The sequence below is a fragment of the Eschrichtius robustus genome, chromosome 1 (assembly GCF_028021215.1).
Source record: "Eschrichtius robustus isolate mEscRob2 chromosome 1, mEscRob2.pri, whole genome shotgun sequence".
NCBI lineage: Eukaryota > Metazoa > Chordata > Mammalia > Artiodactyla > Eschrichtiidae > Eschrichtius > Eschrichtius robustus.
This window is the reverse complement of record NC_090824.1, coordinates 13906992-13927939: the sequence shown is the minus strand read 5'-3', so window position 1 is coordinate 13927939 and position 20948 is coordinate 13906992. Positions and strand designations below refer to the sequence as shown.

Here is a 20948-nt window from a genome sequence, read left to right as displayed (position 1 = left end):
AGTGTCTTTAAAGAAAGATGAATAGAAATTAACCATCCAGAAAACAGGGAAAAAAGGGAAGAAAAATGAACAGAGCCTCTGAGATCTAGGACAATATCAAGTGTAACAACATAGAAGTAATTGCAGTCCCAGAAGGGAAGGAAAAAAAAAATGAGGCAGAAAAAATTTTTTGAAAAATAAATTGCTGATAACACCTCAAAGTTGGTGAAAAGGATCAACTTACAGATCCAAGAATTTCCATGAACTCCAGGTTAAATGAACAATGCAGGAGAGAAGGTGGAAGGAGGTGGGAGCTGTCTTCACAGAGGGGCTGGCTGAAGTCCTGGACTCTCCTCGGGGAGGATGTAGGGAAAGCAGCCAATGGGCCAGGGCGACTCTAGTGAATGGCTGTAATTAGAGGGACTGGAGGAGGGACAGTTAAGGGCGAGAGGCCAGCCTAGACAGTGTACATACACGTCAGGGAGGTGAGGGGGAGAGAATCTCATGGAGGTCAGTGGTGTTGCGTGCACAGAGCAGCGCAGAATTAAGGACAAGGGACCCAAAGGCCACCGGGTATGGTCCTTACATCTCCAGGGCATATTCTGCCAACACCCTCATCCTCTACTGCTGGGAGGGCAGCCTGGCGCAGACTTGCAATATGGCAAAATGGCAAAATATTTAAAAATGCTAACTTTGACCCACTCACTCTACTTCTAGGAATTTATCCTATAGAAATTACTAAGTGAGGCACACAGATTCCTGCATATTCATTGCAATAGTAATGACAGCGAACTTTTGTTAAGTGATTACCAGATGCTGAGTGCTCTGCGTGTGTTATCTAATTTACCTCAATGGGGCAAATGCTATTTTTATGCCCATTTCATAGATGAGGATACTGAGGCGTAAAGAGATTAACTTAACAAAGGCACATAATACAAGGGAAAGCTCAGGTCTTTCTGACACAGAGCCCCTACTCTCAAATGTGAAAGCAGCATAAACGCTGAAAAATACCAGCTTGGTATAAATTATGGTATATCCAACAACCGAAGTATCACTCTATCGTAAATCTCTTTCCCATGAGAAGGTCAGCTCCATGAGTGTGGGGTGTTCGTCTGACTTGTTCCTCAATGCCTGAAACAGTGCCTGGAACATAGCAGATGTTCAATAAATGAGTTTATTTCATATCTGTTCATAAGGTAAATTCATAAAATAAGTGAAGGAATAAGCCTATGTAATAGAATATTAAAGGTCATTAAAAATCATTTTTCAAAGAGTAGTTAATGACACGAGGGAAATATTTATGATAAACGACTGTGATAATATTTTAAGTAAAAAGGAAATATGTCACACGAAATATATAGTATGTTCCTGATTTTGCTTAATTATTTATTATACATAGAAAAAACAGCTTAAGGAAACACACCAAAATGTTAATGCGGTTACATCTGAGTGGTAGAACAGCAACTGGCTTGTATTCGCTCAGTTTTTCTCAACTTTCTTCTCTATTTTTAACATTTTCTGTAAGGAACATACGGCACTTCCAGAGTTAGGGAAAAAAAAAATGTTATGAGCAGGGTCAGCAGAATGTAGGTCACGGAAACCACACGGCAGATGGAAGGTTGAGGAGAAATCCACTGCAGGAGCATGGAGCCGTGGTCCCAGCAGTCCTGCTGCGAAAAGGAGAGAAATCAGACAGAAGCAGGAAGGGCAGCCGGGTCAGCTGAGGCTTCTTCTAGGTGATGAGGATCCCGATCCTGTCTGAAGGCAAGGTGGGGAAGAAGCCCAAGGAGCCAAGTTTGAAAACCCTGGAGGAAAGTAGAAGTGGTTTCAGTTTAAATGCCTCTGTATTTAGCCAGACCCGCTGCAGAGCAGCAGAACTGCTCCCAGCTGAGCAGCACTTTCCTTCAACCAGTAGATGGTTCAGGAGGCCCCACCAAGTGCCTGGGGCAGGATACAGTGATACAGGGATGCAGGGGTGAGCGTGGCACCCGGAAGACAGTGTCTGAGAATTGTAAACTTTTGTTTCCAATGACAAGCATCTAACTCTTGTGGGATTCGTGCTCAGAGAAGAGAAGGATGAGGAGATCTGGCTGGGGTAGGGATCAGATCTGAGGGCCAGGGAGATGTTCTGAGGTGGATGCTGTTATGGGAGAGGAAGAACTCTTCCTCTACCCTCTTAGGTTAAGTGAGTGGGTACATGCGAATTAAACTGACAAGAGACATATTAACAGGAGAAAAGGTTTATTCATATGCATATGGGAGGTAACAAAAGAAGTAGTAGCTCAATAAATGGTTAAAGTTAGAGGCTTATATACCTAATTTAGTAGCGTAAAGGGATGGGGGAGAAAAGGCTTCTATGGAAGAACATATTGATTTCTTTAGGAAAGACAAACATATTTCAGGAGAACAAATGGGAGATAAGAAAAGTTGTGATGATATTTGTCTATGCAGGTTTGAATTGGCTTTCCATCTTCTTCAGGGCCATAAAACTCCCTCAGAGGGAGGATTTATGGCCGTTTTACTCTTGGTCTCTCTCCTGGAAGTAAACTGCCCCAAGAGGAAATTCATGGCAGCCTCATTTCCCCAAAGTTGCTGCTTTTAGTCAGATAAGGGAAGCTCCAAGGCTTCTTTCCGCATCTGTTGACCCTCAAATGTTTTCAGCTTATAATAATCTTCCTACCAACTCTGGGATTCTGAGTGGTTACCCAAAGTATCTAAGCTGAGATCTGCAAGTTAAGTAGGAGGAAGCCAGGCAGAGATGTCCCCAAGCAGAGGTCACGGGTCCCCCAAGGGCTGGCTGAGGCACTGATCCACTGTCTGGGAAGTGATGTGACCTTGAGGCTGCATCCCAGTCCTAAAACCCTCTGGATTTTCCTGCAAAAAAAAAAAAAAAAAAAGGCGATGAAAATAAAGGTTGGGAGCCGGAATGCCTAAGTTAGACCTGACTGCCCATCAGCTATATGGTCTAGAACAGGTCATTTAATGACTCAGAGCCCCAATTTCTCATCTGCAAATTGGGGGTAATAGATGAAACTCAAAGCATTGTTGTGAGGTCATGTGAACCCAGGTCTAAGAAGGTGGCCAGTGGGCACTCGGTGAGAGTTAAGTGGACTCCGACGTCTTTAGCGTTAGTTCATGCCGTGGGGTCAAGGGCCCAAGGGCAGCAGAAATGAGGAGGAGTGGGTGAGCAAGGGAGAGCGCCCCGGCGCCGTTCGGGCGCCTTGGAGGAACAAGAGTCCCGCTCCACGAGGCATTTCGAGCGCGACCACTGCGCAGTATTTCGTTGGGCGGCCCCCTCTGCTGGTGAGTCTCTGAACTGCATGCACCTGTCAGCCACCCGGAGAACTGGCCGCCGTTCATTCCTCCTTCAGTCCCCCAGCTTGGGAGACACACCGACAGTAACAAGCAGCCGGGGCGCTAACTCTGGGGTTTCTTCTTGTTGGAAGGTTATTCAACTTCAAGTCATTTTACCCAAACCCTTTATTAAAAAAAAATAATTTAACAAACATATATACTGCTTACCACATGCCAGGCACTGTTTTATGTACTACAAATGTCACCTAGTTTGTTATTTTAAGTACTTCTGTGAGTAGAGTCGGTTAGTGCACCCGCTTTACGGATAGGGAAACTGATGCATGGGGTCACACACTGACATGCTGTGTGAGTGGCCCACTGGGGGTCAAACCCAGGCAGCCTGGCTTTAGAGTCTCTGCTCTTAACCATTACTCTACACCACCCACTCTTTTATATATATATAAAACGTATATATATATATAAAATACATATATATATAAAATATATATATATATAAACAGCTTTATCGAGATATAATTCACAACCATACAACTTATCCACTTAAAGTGTACGATTCAGTGGTTTTTATATGTCTTCACAGATATGTACAACCATCACCACGATACATTTTGGAACCTTTTCATCACCCCCAAAAGAAACCCACTACCCACCAGCAGTCAATCCCCATACCCCTCACCCATTCCCAGGAAACCACGGATCTATATACTTTCTGTCTCTATTGATTTGCCTATTATGGACATTTCATATGAATGGAAGCATATGTGGTCTTTTGTGACTGGCTTCTTTCCCTTATAATTTTTTCAAGGTTCATTCATGTTGTATGTATCAGGACTTCATTTCTTTTATGTCTGAATACTATCCCATTGTGTGGATATATACCACCTCATGTTTATCCATGCATTGGTGGACATTTGGGTTGTTTACACTTTTTTGGTAATTATGAATGTTGATGAGAAATTAATTAATAGTCAATTGAAGAAAGAAATGGAGAATTTTACTCCAGCCAACTTGAGGATTATAACTTTGGAGGCAGTCTCTCAGAAAGCTCTGAGGACTGTTCCACCCGTTAGGGGTCAAAGCCAGTCTTGATTTCGAGACAAAGGGTTATACATCAAAGTAACACACTGACAGTTTACATGGTCCAGATCTGCACGTACAAGGCCAGTAGTGGGTCATCGTGACCCTTTACAGGACTGGGAGAAGAATGTTATCTCCTAAGGAGTTACCTTGCTGGCACCAGGAGAAAACTGCTCTTTTCAGTTGAGCAGGCATTCCTGTGTCTTCCAAGGGGATCTGGTTAATGTATAATGTAGATGCACGGTGCACACCAAAGAGGGGTAGTGGCCCAAACGGGCAGAGAGAATTTTATGGGTAAAAAGTTTCTTGTCATGCCTTAAAAATAATTTTATTCCATCAGAATAATGCTGCTATGAATGTTGATGCACAGGTTTTGTGTGGATGAATTATGTTTTCATCTCTCATCATCACCCAGGAGTGCAATTACTGGGTCACAGGGTAGCTCTGTTTAACCTTCCAGAACAGCTTCCAGACTGTTCTCATTATTTTTTTAAAAAAATGTACATGTGCTTTTTTTAAGGTAAGGCCCAAGGAGGGAAGGGACTCTCCCCAGGTCACACACAAGGTAAAGAAAAGGCCAGAACCTGACCCCAAGTCTCTGACTCCTGGCCAGTGCCCCTCCCACTACACGACACTGTCCCTTGGGCCGGTGGCCTCACCCATTGGGTCAGCTGAGCTGCCAGCACTGCCACATTCCACCCCTTCCTCTGCCTGCTTCCCTTCACCTTCTACACCAAACAGCAGAACTTCCTTCCACACCAAGGTCCAGATGACGCTTAAACCCTTCCAAGGGCTTCTGTTTTACAGCAGGAATCAAGCCTTGAGAGGAAAAAATAGTCCCTTTAATGGTTGAAGCTCATGGTTGATGCAAAAAGAGTCCGGTTCCAGGCTCTGATCCTCAGAAACAGGTTTTTCAACCACAAAGATGCCTGGCGGGAAGGTATTGAGAGTCCTGGTGGATGCGGGATGTTTCATTGTGTGGGGTGTCCCTGCCCACCCTGCCCCCAAATACCAGTCACATTCGTCCTCATCCCAAGGACCAAAAGCTGCCCCAGAACTTTCCTAAGTGTCCCATTAGGCGGCGCCGTCCCTGGGAACCCAGCTCTGAACGCCCACTCCACCCCCTTCCCCAGAGTCCTTGCTATCTTCTGCACCTACTACCACCCCCACCAGCCTGGGGAGAAACTTCATTCTTAATCCACGTGGACTCTATCGAATCTATGTTCTAGGTCCTGAGATCTTTCCTTGCCCCCTTGAAGCTGGCTTCTGACACTGGCTTAGGAAGCAGAGGCTCCTTTTTCTCTGCTGTGCGCCAACCTCTCCATCCCTCACCTGGAGCAATGGGTCCAGGAGAGCCCGGCAGAATGGGGGAGGGCAAAATGTAAAAGGCGATGTTGGAAACTGGGACACAAAACAGCCAGTGGTTAGTATTTTCAGACTATTCTGTCACCACAGCACCTAAAGGAGACCGACACCAGCAAGAACAAAGGCAGCCAGTATTGAGACAGGGGTTCTCAGGTAACGCCAAGAGGCCCACTTAGCTGAGGAGGCAACTCTGAAGGGAAGGCACCCTATGCATCGCGCCTGAGGGGCTCAGCATATGTGGGAAGGAGGAAGGGAGAAGGCGGAGGGTAGGAGAGGAAGGTCACGGGGCCCAGAGGGAAGAGGAGAGGGGGGTAGAGAAACAAATGTGGATGCTGGCGGTGTCGCTGCCATAACTGCTGTTCTCTGTCCTTTCTTCTGCAGGCCACCGTGACCTCCAAACTTCTTTGATGGCTCACCCATCTGTAAAATTGTAATTTTAAAAAGTTAAGCATCAGGGCTTCCCCGGTGGTGCAGTGGTTAAGAATCCGCCTGCCAATGCAGGGGACACAGGTGCAAGCCCTGGTCCGGGAAGATCCCACATGCCGCGGAGCAACTAAGCCCGTGCGCCACAACTACTGAGCCTGCACTCTAGAGTCCGTGCTCCGCAACAAGAGAAGCCACCGCAATGAGAAGCCCACGCACCGCAACAAAGAGTAGCCCCCGCTCGCCACAACTAGAGAAAGCCTGTGCGCAGCAAAGAAGACCCAGTGCAGCCAAAAATAAATAAATAAAATAAATAAATAAAAGAATGATGCATCTTATGATAGAGGTCAGGTCATCAAAAGAAACTTGTCATCACTCCCACTTTGCCTGTTTCCCCATATATAAATTCAGAACACCGCATCATGGCTGCGGTACTTCCTTCTGACTCTGATGTGGCTGAATAGCTTGAAGTTGAGCATTATTTGCCAATTAGACATTTTTCATAAGTAGAATATTCCAAGTCACTGCTGCACCACAGTTTTTGACAAAATCTATTTAAAGAAGTTATGTGACCAAAAAATCTCATAAAAAATATTACAATATTTCCAAAGCTGTAATGAAATTAATGATGTTTCCCAACTTTTTTTGAGGCTATTAGTTTAAATAAGGGGTTTCTGAGTGAAGGGGTAATAAGGATAATAGATAATCTTTTGATGTGTCATGGTAAAGCCTTTTGGGTGCATTTCCCAGAAACTGAGAGTAAATGGCTTTGATGACTGAGTAATAAATCCTTTTGTACACCCAGTGTTTTCTAGTTCCTTGCCATCATATGGAAGAAAGACTTAATTCAAATTATCATTAATAATAGATTTTGCTGATGGATCACTATGTGATTTGGGGTATACGACACAGAAGGATTTAAAGAATTGGGTGACATTTTAATTACTAAATTCTTTCCTTTGCTTTTTAATTCCTAAAAATTAATTTATCACAAACTATAATATAATATATACTTTTGATCAAGTGTGTACTAGTTATAGTTTGTAATAACTCAATCTAGAAAACATTTTTAACACATGGCACCTTAAAGACAGAAAATAAAATACATTGTAAAATTCTAATTTGTATAAAATGTTTACAGAGATGTTTGGGAGATTGATCAATAAAATATTTTCAAGCACAGAAATGCATGACATTAGGATAAGAGTATGTGGGATGGAAATGCAAATTCAAGGAGAAAAAAACTGTTTAACCCTACAACATACTCACCACCAAAAATTTATTTTCCATCTGTCACCGTACAGTTGATCCCCTCCATCCATTTCACCCTTCCCCCCCGCCCCTCCCCCTCTCATAACCACTACTCTGTATTTATATGTTTGGTTTTGTTTGGTTTGTTCCTTTCTTTTGTTTTGTTTATTAGCTTTTTATATTCCACATACGAGTGAAATCATAAGGTATTTGTCTCTCTCCGTCTGACTTATTTTACTTAGCATAATACCCTCAAGGTCTGTCCATGTTGTCACAAACGGCATGATTTTATCTCTTTTTATGGCTGAGTAGAATTCCATTATATAGATACACATGTATACCAATGACATCTTCTTCATCCATTCACCTGTTGATGAGCACTTAGATTGTTTCCATATCTTGGCTTTTGTAAGTAATGCTGCAATGAACATGGGGGTATCTTCTTGGATTAGTGTTTTCGTATTCTTTGGATAAATACCGAGAGGTAGGATAGCTGGATCACGTGGTAGTTCTGGTCTTAATTTTTTGAGGACCCTCCATACTGTCTTCCCTGGTGGCTGCACCAATTTACATTCCCACCAACAGTGCATGAGGGTTCCCTTTTCTCCCCATCCTCACTAACACTTGGTGTTTATTGTCTTTCTGATAATAGCCATTCTGACAGGTGTGAGGTGATACTTCATTGCAGTTTAATCGGTTGTTTATTTTTTTTATCGTTGAGTTGTATGAGTTCTTTATATATTTTGGATATTAATCCCTTTTCGGCTATATCATGGGGAGAACATTTTTCAATGCTAAAGAAGAACCTGTGTACATAACTTTCAAATGGATGGTGTTAGATATCAAGCTATCAAGCTAGTCTTAAGTTGTTGACAATAACCTAATAACTGCGATTTAAATTTTTTTTCAAGTGAAATATTTATAAGGCTCAAATCTCGCTTGTAAGTTAGCGCATCATTGCCCACCCGCTCGCACAAGCCCTGAAAGCGCAGGTTGGTGCGTGCGGGATTTGGTTCCTATCGGCCCCCGTGGCGTCCCTCGTCAACTTCCGCCTCTGACGGGCCGCCGACGCGGTGCACTTCCGGCAGCGGCGGCTCGAGCGGCCGAAGCAAGATGGTGAGTGACTAAGGGTTTCGGCTGGTAGTGGCGGTGCGACGGGGTCGAGGCGACCCGAGGCGCGAGAACCAGGCGGCTGCCGGAGGCACTCGGTCCACCCGCCGGCCCGGTCTCCCGGGGCGGGCCTTATCCCGGGGCGCCGGGGCCGGGGCTCGGCACGGAGGGTCCCCCAGGCGGGCCACGGGGGCGGCGGAGCAGGTCAGGTGGCCCGGCCTCACTCCTGCGCCGGCCAGGGCTCTGCCAACCGGCGCGGGGTGTTTCGGCGGGAGCCTCCTCGAGTAACTGGGACGAGTGCTTTCGGAGCCGCGCAAGTGGAGGGATGTGCGGCTTGAGCGGAGGGAGGGATTCGCGCCAGCTGAGGAGAGCGAGTCGTGGGAGACCGCCCGGAGTTGGAGGCATTTGACGGAGGCCTTAAGATGCTTTTCTAACAGGTGGACCTTGGAGGGAAGGGTCCCGTGGTGCGTTAGTAATAATAAAAGCAGCTAGCATGTATTCATTAGTTCGCGGATTGATGCTGCACTTTGGCGGAGGGAGGGCCCAGGCTCTGCTCTAGGCGCTGGGGATACAGGGGATGAGCATGACTGACCCAGTCTCTGCCTCTTGGAGCTTACATTCTCAAGAAGGCAGACAAAAAATAGAGGAAGGACTATGTGATATGACGTCGGGGCGGGTGGCCGTCGCTTAGGGCTGTTCTGTAGAAGGGGATAGGATGGGGAGGGGTGGCTATTTTACAGAGGATGTCAGCGAGCCCCGATGAGGAGGTGAGATTTGAGCAGAGATCTAAATAAAATGAGAGAGTAGCCTATGCAGATACGTGAGGGAAACTGGTCCAGGCAGAAGGAACAGCAAGTGCAAAGGGCCTGAGATGGGAATGTGTTTGGCCTGTATCGTGAACAGCAGGAAGCCCCGACCACAGTCGTACAGGTCTTAGAAGGACTTTGGGGTAGCAGTATTCTAGGTATGATAAACACGTGGCAGGTACTTTTCCAGCATTTGGTCATTATTCTTCTCAACAGTCCCTTGAGGTAATTATTATTATCCTCAGCTTACCAAGGAGGAAACTGAGACAGGGTAAGCGGCTGTGCTAGAACACAAGCCCTGTCGGTCTTTGCTATGAGGTACTGGTTATCCAGGCAGTAGAGGAACACAGGTATTGGTGTCCCGTGGACCTGAGTGTGATTCCTGGCTTCCTCTCTGACAGCTTTGTGACAACAGGCAAGTCACTTAACCTCTCTCAGCCTTCATTTCCTTATCTGTAAACTAGGGGTAATAATGATGGTGCCCACCTCATAGCGTCTGTAAGAATAAAGGAGATGATACCCTGAGAATGTTTAGCGCACTGCTTGGCATATAGTGTAACGCGTATACTTGTTATTATTTGAGACTGAGAAACATCATGTAAACGCCCCAGACATGAAGAAGTTCGGGACTGACTCAGGAAAACGTCCTCCAGTGGGGCCAGACTTGCGGGATAATGGGAAAGGTAGATGAACCTGGGAAAATTAGTTGCAGCCAGTTTGGCAAGGGCCAGTTATGCCAAGCTGAAGAGTTTGGGAGCAGTTGAAGGTTTTTGAGGAGATTTAAAGGATAGGCTCTTTGTTGTAGGCGGTAATAATTGGATTGGTGAGGGAAGAAACTAGACCTGGAAATCTCAGTTGGGAGACTAGAGCCCCAATAAGATACGATGGCCTGGACAAAAACAGAGACAGGGTGTGGACAGAAGAGAGAGTGAAGAACTGAAGCAGAGTGGATGTGTTTCAGAGCCCAGACTTTATAACCAGACTGACAAAGTCCTGACCCTGACATTTCTTATTTGCCGATGATATTGTACTGAGTAGGTACTATGAGTCATGCAAATTTGAAGTGTTTTACGTGCATTACTTCATTTTCAGCAACAAATAGGAGCTAATACCATCCCCACTTTCCAGTTAAGGACACCAAGGCTCAGAGAGGTGACTTGACTTACCTGAGGTCACACAGCCTATTAGGAATGAAGTCGGAAGTCAAACCTGGATACATTTATTTCCTTAGCCCATGTTCTTAGGCTTGTTGCAGTTCCTCATCTAGAAAGTAGTAGTAATGAACCCTACCTTGAAGGATTGTCCGGGATTAACGCGCTAGTGAAGGAGAACGTCTAGTGCAGACTTAGGCGCATCGTAAACCCACCTCAGACATCAACTGCCCCAGCCAACAGCACACTTCCTCAGGGGTGTAATTGACTGTGAAAGGCCTGCAATTTGGACTGCTTATTGCAGTAAAACTAATTCTATTTCCCAAAATTTCTCAGAGCCCTTAATTACCTTCTTCAGAATAAAGTGCAAAGTTTTAAGAATCCTGCATGTTGGGAAATAGATTCGACTTTAACTCTTTCAGGTAACGATGAGAGGGTTGTTTTGTCCTGATAATGAAGCTGGTGCTGTATTAATTTAGAGGAAGTGATTTCAGGGGACAGAGGGCCCCTCTAATCAAGTAAATTCACTATTGCTTATTTCAAATGCCGTCATTTCTGAGACACTGCTCTGTGTGAAACATTGTCCTGTAACTGAAGGGTCTGTTTTAAAGTCAGAAATCCCACTGAACTTATTAATACACTAAGTTCTTGATAGCTTAAGGTGATTCAACTTTTTAGATTGGGAAGAAGGACCCGCCCGATCGCCCCAGTCTTTAGGGATGGGAGATATTTAAGCTGCCATTGAAAGGAAAGTCTCCTGGATCTTGGTGTGATCCTAGTAAGGAGTGATTGTTGAGTAGGTTAAATGATTTAGCTTTCATGGCCCAATTTCATGAAATATACTCTTGGTGGCCTCAGCCAGGTAGTTTTATATTAGAGAGTGTCAAGCTCTATACCTTCCCCTCAAGAAAGGGTGGTCTTAAGATCTTAGTCTCATAATGACACATTAGTTATATCTGTTTCTTAATAGAGTTGTCCTTGATTTAAGATGCAGTCTGTGGCAAGGTGCACCATTGATCTACTAACAGCTTTTCAGGAAAAAGAAATTCTGTCACATTAAATGTACATGTTGACAGCAAGGTATATCTTGAGTTCAGAAATGTTAAAATGAGGGGAAGTGTTGGTGTCTTAGAATTGCAGGAGAATAAGAAGGGTTTTTTGAAGTGATCATATTCTGAATTTATACCTCTGTCTTAATTTTTTTTCTTTTTTTCAGGGTCAGAGTCAGAGTGGTGGTCATGGTCCTGGAGGTGGAAAGAAGGATGACAAGGTAAATAAATAAGAAGCCAGATATGTCTGTCATGTGAGTAAATTGAGGAAAATGTCAGATCTCCGCTGAGAAGTTCTTTGGGGATTCATGAATTTTAAAATGCAAAATAAATGATCTCTATTCATTTAACCAGCCTAGCCTACAGATACAATACCCTTTTTGTGTTTTACAAAAGATTATTGACCATCACGTAGGTATTTATGAATTAATGATTTTTAAAGGTGTAAAATTAATAACGTTATAGAAGTGTTAAAATAAATTGCCTGTGATTTTAGTGTTTAATATCCTTAGGTGTGAAGAATTGTGTCAAATCATTTCACCTCAGACTTCTGGCATATAATTCTGAATTCTGACCTCTGTTCCTTATTGAATGATCTATCAATGTGCATTGTAATAAAGAAAGATCAGTTACATTCACTTATTAACATTGCAGGAATGTAAAAACAGATTTTGGGGTTTTTTTAGGACAGTTTTTAATAACATCCTAAAAGATGAGGAAAATTATATTACCTTAAAATAGATGATGGTCCCGCATAAGTAAGTGTTTTAATATGATTTCTGTGATTTTTTTTCCTTGCTATTCTGAAAACTCAAGGACAAGAAAAAGAAATATGAACCTCCTGTACCAACTAGAGTGGGGAAAAAGAAGAAGAAAACAAAGGGACCAGATGCTGCCAGCAAACTGCCCCTGGGTAATGACATGGTTCTGATTCCTAGGGGGACTGTCTCTGTGTGTGTAGCTTAGAGGTCTGAATGTGGAGACAGGAAATAGGGCGTGGTTGAAGCTCTAGGTCTGTGACTTTGTGGGGCATTCTCTAGGTTGGAATAAAAGCTATATTTTGGTTTTAACAGTATACACAGGATATCCAAATAAGGATATCTTATTTTTCTGTAAGATGTTACAGAAAAACCCGAATGAACTTTTTGGCCAACCCAATACATAAAATCCCTCTCCCCTTTGCATTTAGGCACCTGCTTACTTAGGGTCACCAAACTTTGAATTTTTCAGTGTCTGTCCAACTAAAATAAGTTTATTTTAAGTGTTAACTTCTTTTTGTTCTTAAGGATGAACCGAATTAATTGCAAACTTCAAGCTCCAAGTATAATAAAACTTTCTTTTTTAATTACAGTGACACCTCACACTCAGTGCCGGTTAAAATTACTGAAGTTAGAGAGAATTAAAGACTATCTTCTCATGGAGGAAGAATTCATTAGAAATCAGGAACAAATGAAGCCTTTAGAAGAAAAGCAAGAGGTAAATTGAGAAATTACTATAACTTGCTTTTTTACAAATTGAGTTCTACTTAGAACTTAAAACTGTTAATGAATAAATGATATTCATTTTCTGGCTTTAATGAATCATTATTTAGCTGCCTGTTAAAAAAATTTTGTTTTATTTTAAATTTATTAATTGATTGGTGGCTGCGTTGGGTCTTCCTCATTGGGTCTTCGTTGCTGCGCGTGGGCTTTCTCTAGTTGCGGCGAGCAGGGGCTACTCTTTGTTGCGGTGGGCAGGCTTCTCATGGCGGTGGCTTTTCTTGTTGCGGAGCTCGGGCTCCAGGCGCACGGGCATCAGCAGTTGTGGCACGTGAGCTCAGTAGTTGTGGCTCTCGGGCTCTAGAGTGCAGGCTCGGTAGTTGTGGCGCACGGGCTTAGTTGCTCCACAGCATGTGGGATCTTCCCAGACCAGGGCTCGAACCCGTGTTCCCCGCATTGGTAGGCGGATTCTTAACCACTGCGCTACCGGGGAAATCCTTAGCTGCCTTTGAAAAGTACCAACTGCTTTGTGAATCTAGTGAACTGTCAGCATCGTCTACTTTTTAGGTCTAATCTGCTTTTCCTTCTTGGCCTACTCTTATGTAGGAGGAAAGATCAAAGGTGGATGATCTGAGGGGGACCCCAATGTCGGTAGGAACCTTGGAAGAGATCATTGATGACAATCATGCCATCGTGTCTACGTCTGTGGGCTCAGAACACTACGTCAGCATTCTTTCATTTGTAGACAAGGATCTGCTGGAACCGGGCTGCTCGGTCCTGCTCAACCACAAGGTAAGTTGATAGCCTAAGAAAGCCCGCTGGAGTGCTTTCTTCTTCCTTGCAGATCCGTCCGCCGGTCCCGTGGAAGTAGATCACCAGAGCACTCCAAGGGGCAGAGAAAATTCTGTGATTGCCATTTCATTGTAAGTGGATTGTGTGAACCTCACATTCCTGTGTTAAAGCTTAATGTTCCCTGTTAGGTGCATGCTGTGATAGGGGTGCTGATGGATGACACGGATCCCTTGGTCACAGTGATGAAGGTGGAAAAGGCCCCCCAGGAGACATATGCTGATATTGGGGGGTTAGACAACCAAATCCAGGAAATTAAGGTATGTTGAGGAACCAGCTCTGGGTTTTTAGTATTTATTTACTTACTTTAAAATATTTATTTATTTACTTATTTACTTGGCTGCTCCAGGTCTTAGTTGTGGCATGCAGGCTCTTCAGTTGTGGCATGCATGTGGGATCTAGTTCCCTGACCAGGGATTGAACCTGGGCCCCCTGCATTGGGAGCTTGGAGTCTTAACCACTGGACCACCAGGGAAGTCCTGAGCTCCGGGTTTTTAGACCTTTAGTTTCTTACTGCTATCTCATTTAGGGTGCTTGGAGTTGTTTTGCATGTTTTATTTTTTCTTTATTGATCAGACCAGTAACTGACTCAGACCTTGCTAGTGGTGGTGTTTTGTGTTGTTAATACTGAGTTAGGTAATAGAAGTAAGTATAAATTGTATGATAGTTCTTGCAGCAGCAGTAGCTTAATACTTTTTACATGTAATGTTTAATAATTATCTGTGTGAACATGTTTCCAATCGTATTGACTTCAGCTGTGGCTATCCAGAAACCTCCAGTGATGTCTGGGGGTAGGATGAGTGGCATACACTTGCACAGTGCTGGGGTCTAGAACGTTACCCCCAGCTCCTGCCATGGTCCTGGGGTCAGGGGCGCGTGGTGGGCTAGCCCTCTGCAGGTTCTTTCATCTGCATGGAGGTCATTCAGAGTGATCACAGATCTCCACTGGTGACTCTCAGACAGCTGGGAAATAGCCATCATATCCCTAGGTGGTCACAACAGAAAATCTTGCCAGCTCCTGCCTGCAGTTTCATTGAAAAGGGTGAATTTTAGCTTTAAGTTTCTTTTGCTCAGGAAGCGCTTAAGTGTTACTCAAGGTTGACTTTTACTGGGAAATGAAAGGGAAATTGGGTGCTATTAGGAAGAGGGGAAGGGTGCTGGGAGCTCAGGACAGAGGTTCTCTTCAATATGTCCTTGCTGCTGGTGGAAGTCAAACATTGTCTCTAACAAGAATAATTGAAATTTTAGCTTATTTTTGTTGAAAGTGAGATGTACCCATGATGTCAGTGAATGAATCTGATAAATTTCAGTACGAAAGCCTTTTATTTTTACCAAGTGTCTGTTTTCTTTAGGAATCTGTGGAGCTTCCACTCACTCATCCTGAATATTATGAAGAGATGGGTATAAAGCCCCCTAAGGGGGTCATTCTGTATGGTCCACCTGGCACAGGTATGTGTGCTCTGTGTTGGTCACTTTCCAGGCACTGAGCTCATCTCTTGAGCAGCAGCATTAGCTGGTTATAATGACTTAGCTGTTGAGTGAGGATGCCACAGTTCCTTAGTTTGAAAATGTGCTCTAAGCAGCATGATGGACATTTCTCAACAAGCAGCTCCTCTGGAAACATACCTATTGCACGAAAGTATATATTTCTGTATAATAGATGTACTAAGAAACTGAACTATCTTAGGCTTGTAACTGTAGACTTAACAGAGTTAATGTGTTAAAAACAATAGTAGGGATTACAACAGAAGGTAAACACCAGTAGGCACCCCCCCAAAAAATGCCTGCTCAATGTGAATGCATTTCCAGTTCCCCAGCACACCTGCTGTATACTCAAATGTGCTAGATTTATATGCTGTAAAACATCATGCTTTTAAATATTTTAAAGAGTAATGTCTGTTGAAAATATTTTGTAAGAAAAAATAAAAATAAACAGGGTGCTCAACTTTGGCTGTACATTGGAATCACCTTGGGAGCTTTAAAAAATACTGATGCCTGCTCCCATCCCTGAAGATTCTGATCTGTTCATCTGGAGTGTGGCCAAGCATCAGCACCCTGGTGGACGACCACTGTTTTAAAAGCTATCCTGTGCTGTTCAGATTAGGTTCCCCCTCCTGGTCCATGGGTACTGAATGAGTCTAACATTGGATGAATAAATGGATAAAGATAAAAATGCATATACGTATCTGGTTCATTATGCAGTAAGTTGACCTGAGTAAGTTGTATAGTCATTGCTATGTAAATTCCAAAGGAAGAGAGGTTATTTGATTGCGTGAACTGAAGCCATGTTGCCAAGAGGGTCTGTACTGAGGATTGCCCACGCTGGAGGGACAGGGAGCCAGCTGTACCCTGAGGCAGGGAGCTACTGCAGCCTGTCATTTTACAGCCCAGGGAAGTGAGTTTCAGAGAGGCCAGCGACTAGCCCAAGGCCCCATTAGCTCTGGGAATTGAACTGGTACCAGGGCTGGAGCTGGAACACAGGCCTTCTGACCCACAGCCGTGAGCCTTCTTTGGGGCACAGGTGCTGACAAGGGCTAGAGTGAAGTACCGGGTGTCAGCCCTGTCGGGAGGAAGAGGAGACTGGTTCAGGGATCCCTCTGGCCACTGAACATCCCAGCAGCTGAACTTGGCTGCTTCTGGACGGTAAGATCCCATCCACTTAGAAGGTCCTTTTGGTCTTCTGTCAGCCATCCTTAAATGATGCCCTCAGGGAGCAGTCCGGCCTTCTATTAAGCCTTTGAAGCCTCTGCCACTCTGACTGCCCGACTGAGGGAACACCATTGCCCCGTCTTGTCGCGAAGCGTAACTCCCCGTCGTCCTTCCCACTTGCACGAAATCTTTTGTGTCACTCACTCACTCGCCTGCCGGCCTCCTCCCCTTCCCCTTACAGGCCTAAGGGTGGTCCTCTGCCAGCTCTGCCTCTAACTGCCTCTGTGTCCTGAGGTGACTGCCCAGCCCTCACCATCAAAGGGGCCATGGTCTTGAGCTCCAAAGTTCTCAAGTTGGTACTCTTTGCTTACTCTTGTTCTTGATCTAGGAGGAATATCAGGGAACAGAGCAGGGTTGGAAATGTCAGGTCTTCCCTGAGATCAGTGGGGAACATCCCATAAGGGCACACCACAAAGAGAAAAGTCTCTTGAGCTTTGAGCAGCTCTCAGCTGTGGGCTTCATCAGGATCTGGTCTTGGCTCAGCTGACTGAGCCCTGGGGCAAGCCCACGGCAACGTCTTCAGGTAGCCCCAGGGCACTGCAGGCCCTGCTCAGGGACACTATGTGTCCTTCACTCAAACCTAGGGCTCCCAGGCCTGTATTTCATCACTGATAGTTTTGTAGGAGTTGAGTTTGGTTCTCTAACCCTGGTTGCATAGGTCAGGTTAATATTATATGCAACTTTGAATAACTTGCAGTAAAAAGTATTTTCTGACATTATCATGATGAATTTAGGAAGATGGTTAAAAATAATCAAAATATGTTTTTTAGGTTTTTTTGAATTTCCTCTTGTCTGCTTTGGAGAACAGAATGCTTTTCATAGAGGGATCCACCCATTCTTGATGTCTTTTTAAGGTGATAATAAGGGTTTTAAAGTTAAAACAGCACTTGAGATTTTTTTCCCCCCTTCTTCTCTTTCAATCTAAAATAGGTAAAACCTTACTAGCCAAAGCAGTAGCAAACCAAACCTCGGCCACTTTCTTGAGAGTGGTTGGCTCTGAACTTATTCAGAAGTACCTAGGTGATGGGCCCAAACTTGTTCGGGAACTGTTTCGAGTTGCTGAAGAACATGCACCGTCCATCGTGTTTATTGATGAAATTGATGCTATTGGGACGAAAAGGTAGACTTTCTCTTACCTCTTTTGTGTTATCTAGAGGTAAAAACCATATGGCTCTTCTCTGAGAATGACCGATCGTTGGGCACTCCCTACATGGCCTGCATGTTGGTTTGCCACAGTCCCTACTGGGTTGCTTCCACGGATGCTTTAGGCTCTGCTCTCCCACGTGCCAGGTGACAACTACCCGGCAGTCGATTTGTCAGTCAGTAGCCATGCCTTGAGCACCTGCTCTGAGCACGGCACCATCCTGACTCTGGAGACACAGCCATGAGGATGAGTCTCTGCCCTTGAGGAGCTCAATCGTGGAGACTGAATAAATCCCATAATTTCAGGCATGAAAACCGCTACGAAGAAAATAATGTGTTGTTTATCTTGGGCTTTGGGAGGGTGTGACATATAGGCTGAGACAGACCTGTGTTTTGTAATCCCCTTTTACAGGAGATCAGTTGGGTCTTCACTTCTCCCTCACTTCTTTTCCAAAGGTATGACTCAAATTCCGGTGGTGAGAGAGAAATTCAGCGAACAATGTTGGAACTGTTGAACCAGCTGGATGGGTTTGATTCAAGGGGAGACGTGAAAGTCATCATGGCCACAAACCGGATAGAGACTTTGGACCCAGCACTTATCAGACCAGGTCACGTTTGCTTTGGTCTCATTGTGGAGAATGAACGTCCTTATGTGGATTTGTATTTCTTAGGAGCACTTTGGGGAGAATATAAATGATACGTGTATGGCAAATACTGCCTTGAAACTTAGAATAATTCACCAAAACTGCGTTCCCTTGAGATAATCGTGATGTAGTCTGTGTAGCTTGGCTCTTTCAGCCTCGAGATGCCTTTTTTTTTTTAAAGAAATAATTCATGATAGCTCAGGTCCATTTTTTACATTCAGGTAGTACCAAAAGAAGCGGTAGCTAATTTTACTGTCTTTTGTAATGTTTTTAACATGATTGATCTGTCCTTTTCCACTAACTGTGCCATTTAGGAATCGCTCCTTTCGTTTGTTTCTCAAAGTACCAGAGCAGAGAGGATTTTGTAAATGCGATGAATTCAAACGTTGATATTTACAAACTACAGACATGAGTGTTCACTTTTTAAGATCTGGACCTCCTTCCATAGGACACTATGTGACTGAGACCACTCGTGTGAGGAGACTAAGGCCTCTCCCGGGGCGCCCAGGGGTGTGACTGAAAACCTTTTATACCCACAGGCCGCATCGACAGGAAGATCGAGTTCCCCTTGCCCGATGAAAAGACGAAGAAGCGCATCTTTCAGATCCACACGAGCAGGATGACACTAGCCGACGACGTAACCCTGGATGACTTGATCATGGCTAAAGATGACCTCTCTGGTGCCGACATCAAGGTGGGGACCTGGGCTGGATTGTACCTCTTTATTTTATCGTATGTGTGTATGAGTTTGGACGCTTCTTCCCAGATGACCAGAGTTTTAAAGCAAGGTCTGGCAGCACTGAATACGGCCACAGCCTGCTTTCTGGGGGAGGACCTGGGTTGATGCTACGGTTAGGTAGGGGCGGCACACACAGGCTGTTTCACGCTGGTGCCTGCACTGAACTGCGTATCCCTGGCATCTGTAGAACTAGGTTAGTGTCTCAGTTGGGGAGTAAATCTCTCTTTTTAAAATTTAAATTACCTTAAAATTCTGTACCAACTTCTTATTTAGAAAAATTCCAAGCCTTCAGAAAAGTTGCAACAAAAACGCCCACATGCTCATCACCCCCATTTACCAAATGTTACCCTTTTACCTGTTTCTTCTCTCTGTATGCAGAGCACACTCTTTTCTGAACCATCTGAAATAAATATCCTAAAGGCCATAACCAGATAGAATCTTCAAAGACAGGATTGTGTTTGTATCATATCATGTCGCTTGGGTTCTTGTTTTACTTTTGGCAAGTAATTATTGAGAAAATAAATATATTAGAATAAATACTGTACTGAAACTTGTAAATATTTAACCAGAAAATACAAGTTCTCTTCTGACTATAGGTAAATGAAATGGATGTACACTCTATTTGGGCTCTAAATTTCTAGAATATTTTTGTCTATTTCTTAGGAAGATCACTCCCTTTAATGAAAGCAAGGTTGTGAGAACTTACTGACCTGCCAGGCCACACGGCGGGTTAGAACCTCAGCCAGTCCTCTTCCTTAGTGAAATATTCCCAGTTTAAGCCACCTCAGGTCCTTTGAGAAAATAATTAGAATGTTTAAAACATTTTAAAAATCTAATCATTCCCAAATGGTTTGAGAACTTCGTGTTTAGGTTGGGTGCCTACACCAGATTTCAAAATAGCACTCTCTGAATCGTTAGAATAAAACGTATTTCACTTTCTGAACACACTGTTTCTTCTTACAGGCAATCTGTACGGAAGCTGGTCTGATGGCCTTGAGAGAACGTAGGATGAAAGTAACAAATGAAGACTTCAAAAAGTCTAAAGAAAATGTTCTTTATAAAAAACAAGAAGGCACCCCTGAGGGGCTCTATCTCTAGTGGACCACAGTTGCCTTCCAGGAAAAGGTTGGCAGTGTGTCGACCCCCTCAGAGGTGTGAGGTTGGGGAAGTTGCCCAGGAGTCCACGTTCCGGTTGATCTTCCCTAGCACAGCACCCCGAGTACCTTCTGAGCACGATGTGTAGGAGGCCCGTCCAGCCCTCTTCGTATGTGGGTCGCGTGCAAGTGCTCTCTTCCCAATAAAGCGTGCTCTTTCTTTCTCAAACAACACTGAATCCTGTTTCTGGGCCCTCCACACCGGCCGCTCAGCAGCAGCAAGTCGGTCGATCCGGGTGTTTGTCAGGGAAGCTGGCTGACCAAAAGGACTGCAGACTTCAATACCTGCTGCCCCGTCACACCCCCAGAGCTGGTGGCAGTTGTTCAACAGCAGCTGATGGGAAAGCAACGATCATAAGTAAATAGCCGGCTATCTTTGTTGTTTAAGCAACAAGGGCTGAGTCCCTACGGCCGTGGCTTCCCTTTTGGAAGGTCTGTGGAGCATGCGGGCTCTCAGCGCTCTGGAGGCAGGAAGGAGGTGTCGCTGTTGCTAAGAGACCGAGGCTCCTACGAGAGGCCTCAAAAGGGCAGGGCCGAAGAGTCCCATACCAGCCCTGCCCTCCCTTGTTCTCGGGTTCAGAACCTGGTCCCTCCCAAGAGTGTTCAGAAATGTGTCAAGCTTCCCCTTCCCTTTCTTTGTCTATTTCCTGCTCTTCTCTCGTTTCAGAACAGTTCCATTCCATCTGTCTCAAAGCCTGTAAGTGGG

At 44.5% G+C, this 20948-nt stretch overlaps 2 protein-coding genes and 1 non-coding gene across 3 annotated transcripts in view; 1 reads left to right on the top strand and 2 right to left on the bottom strand.

Moving 5' to 3' along the window:
* The first annotated feature begins 8469 nt into the window (after window positions 1–8469).
* On the top strand, window positions 8470–20414 carry PSMC1 (proteasome 26S subunit, ATPase 1). Its single transcript, XM_068541623.1, has 11 exons — window positions 8470–8526; window positions 11694–11747; window positions 12343–12439; window positions 12878–13002; window positions 13611–13796; window positions 13985–14113; window positions 15206–15302; window positions 17493–17682; window positions 18162–18313; window positions 18889–19043; window positions 20052–20414. Exons 1-11 carry the CDS (start codon window positions 8524–8526, stop codon window positions 20184–20186), a joined length of 1323 nt encoding a protein of 440 aa, XP_068397724.1. The 5' UTR covers window positions 8470–8523; the 3' UTR covers window positions 20187–20414.
* TRNAW-CCA (transfer RNA tryptophan (anticodon CCA)) lies at window positions 14256–14328 on the bottom strand. Its single transcript has one exon. It is a non-coding gene; the product is annotated as a tRNA-Trp (tRNA).
* NRDE2 (NRDE-2, necessary for RNA interference, domain containing) overlaps window positions 20408–20948 on the bottom strand; it is a 46904-nt gene continuing 46363 nt past the window's right edge. Inside the window, exon 15 of the transcript XR_011073660.1 lies at window positions 20408–20576. The gene's annotated coding sequence lies outside the window, so the exon portion shown is untranslated. The remainder of the gene's footprint in view (window positions 20577–20948) is intronic.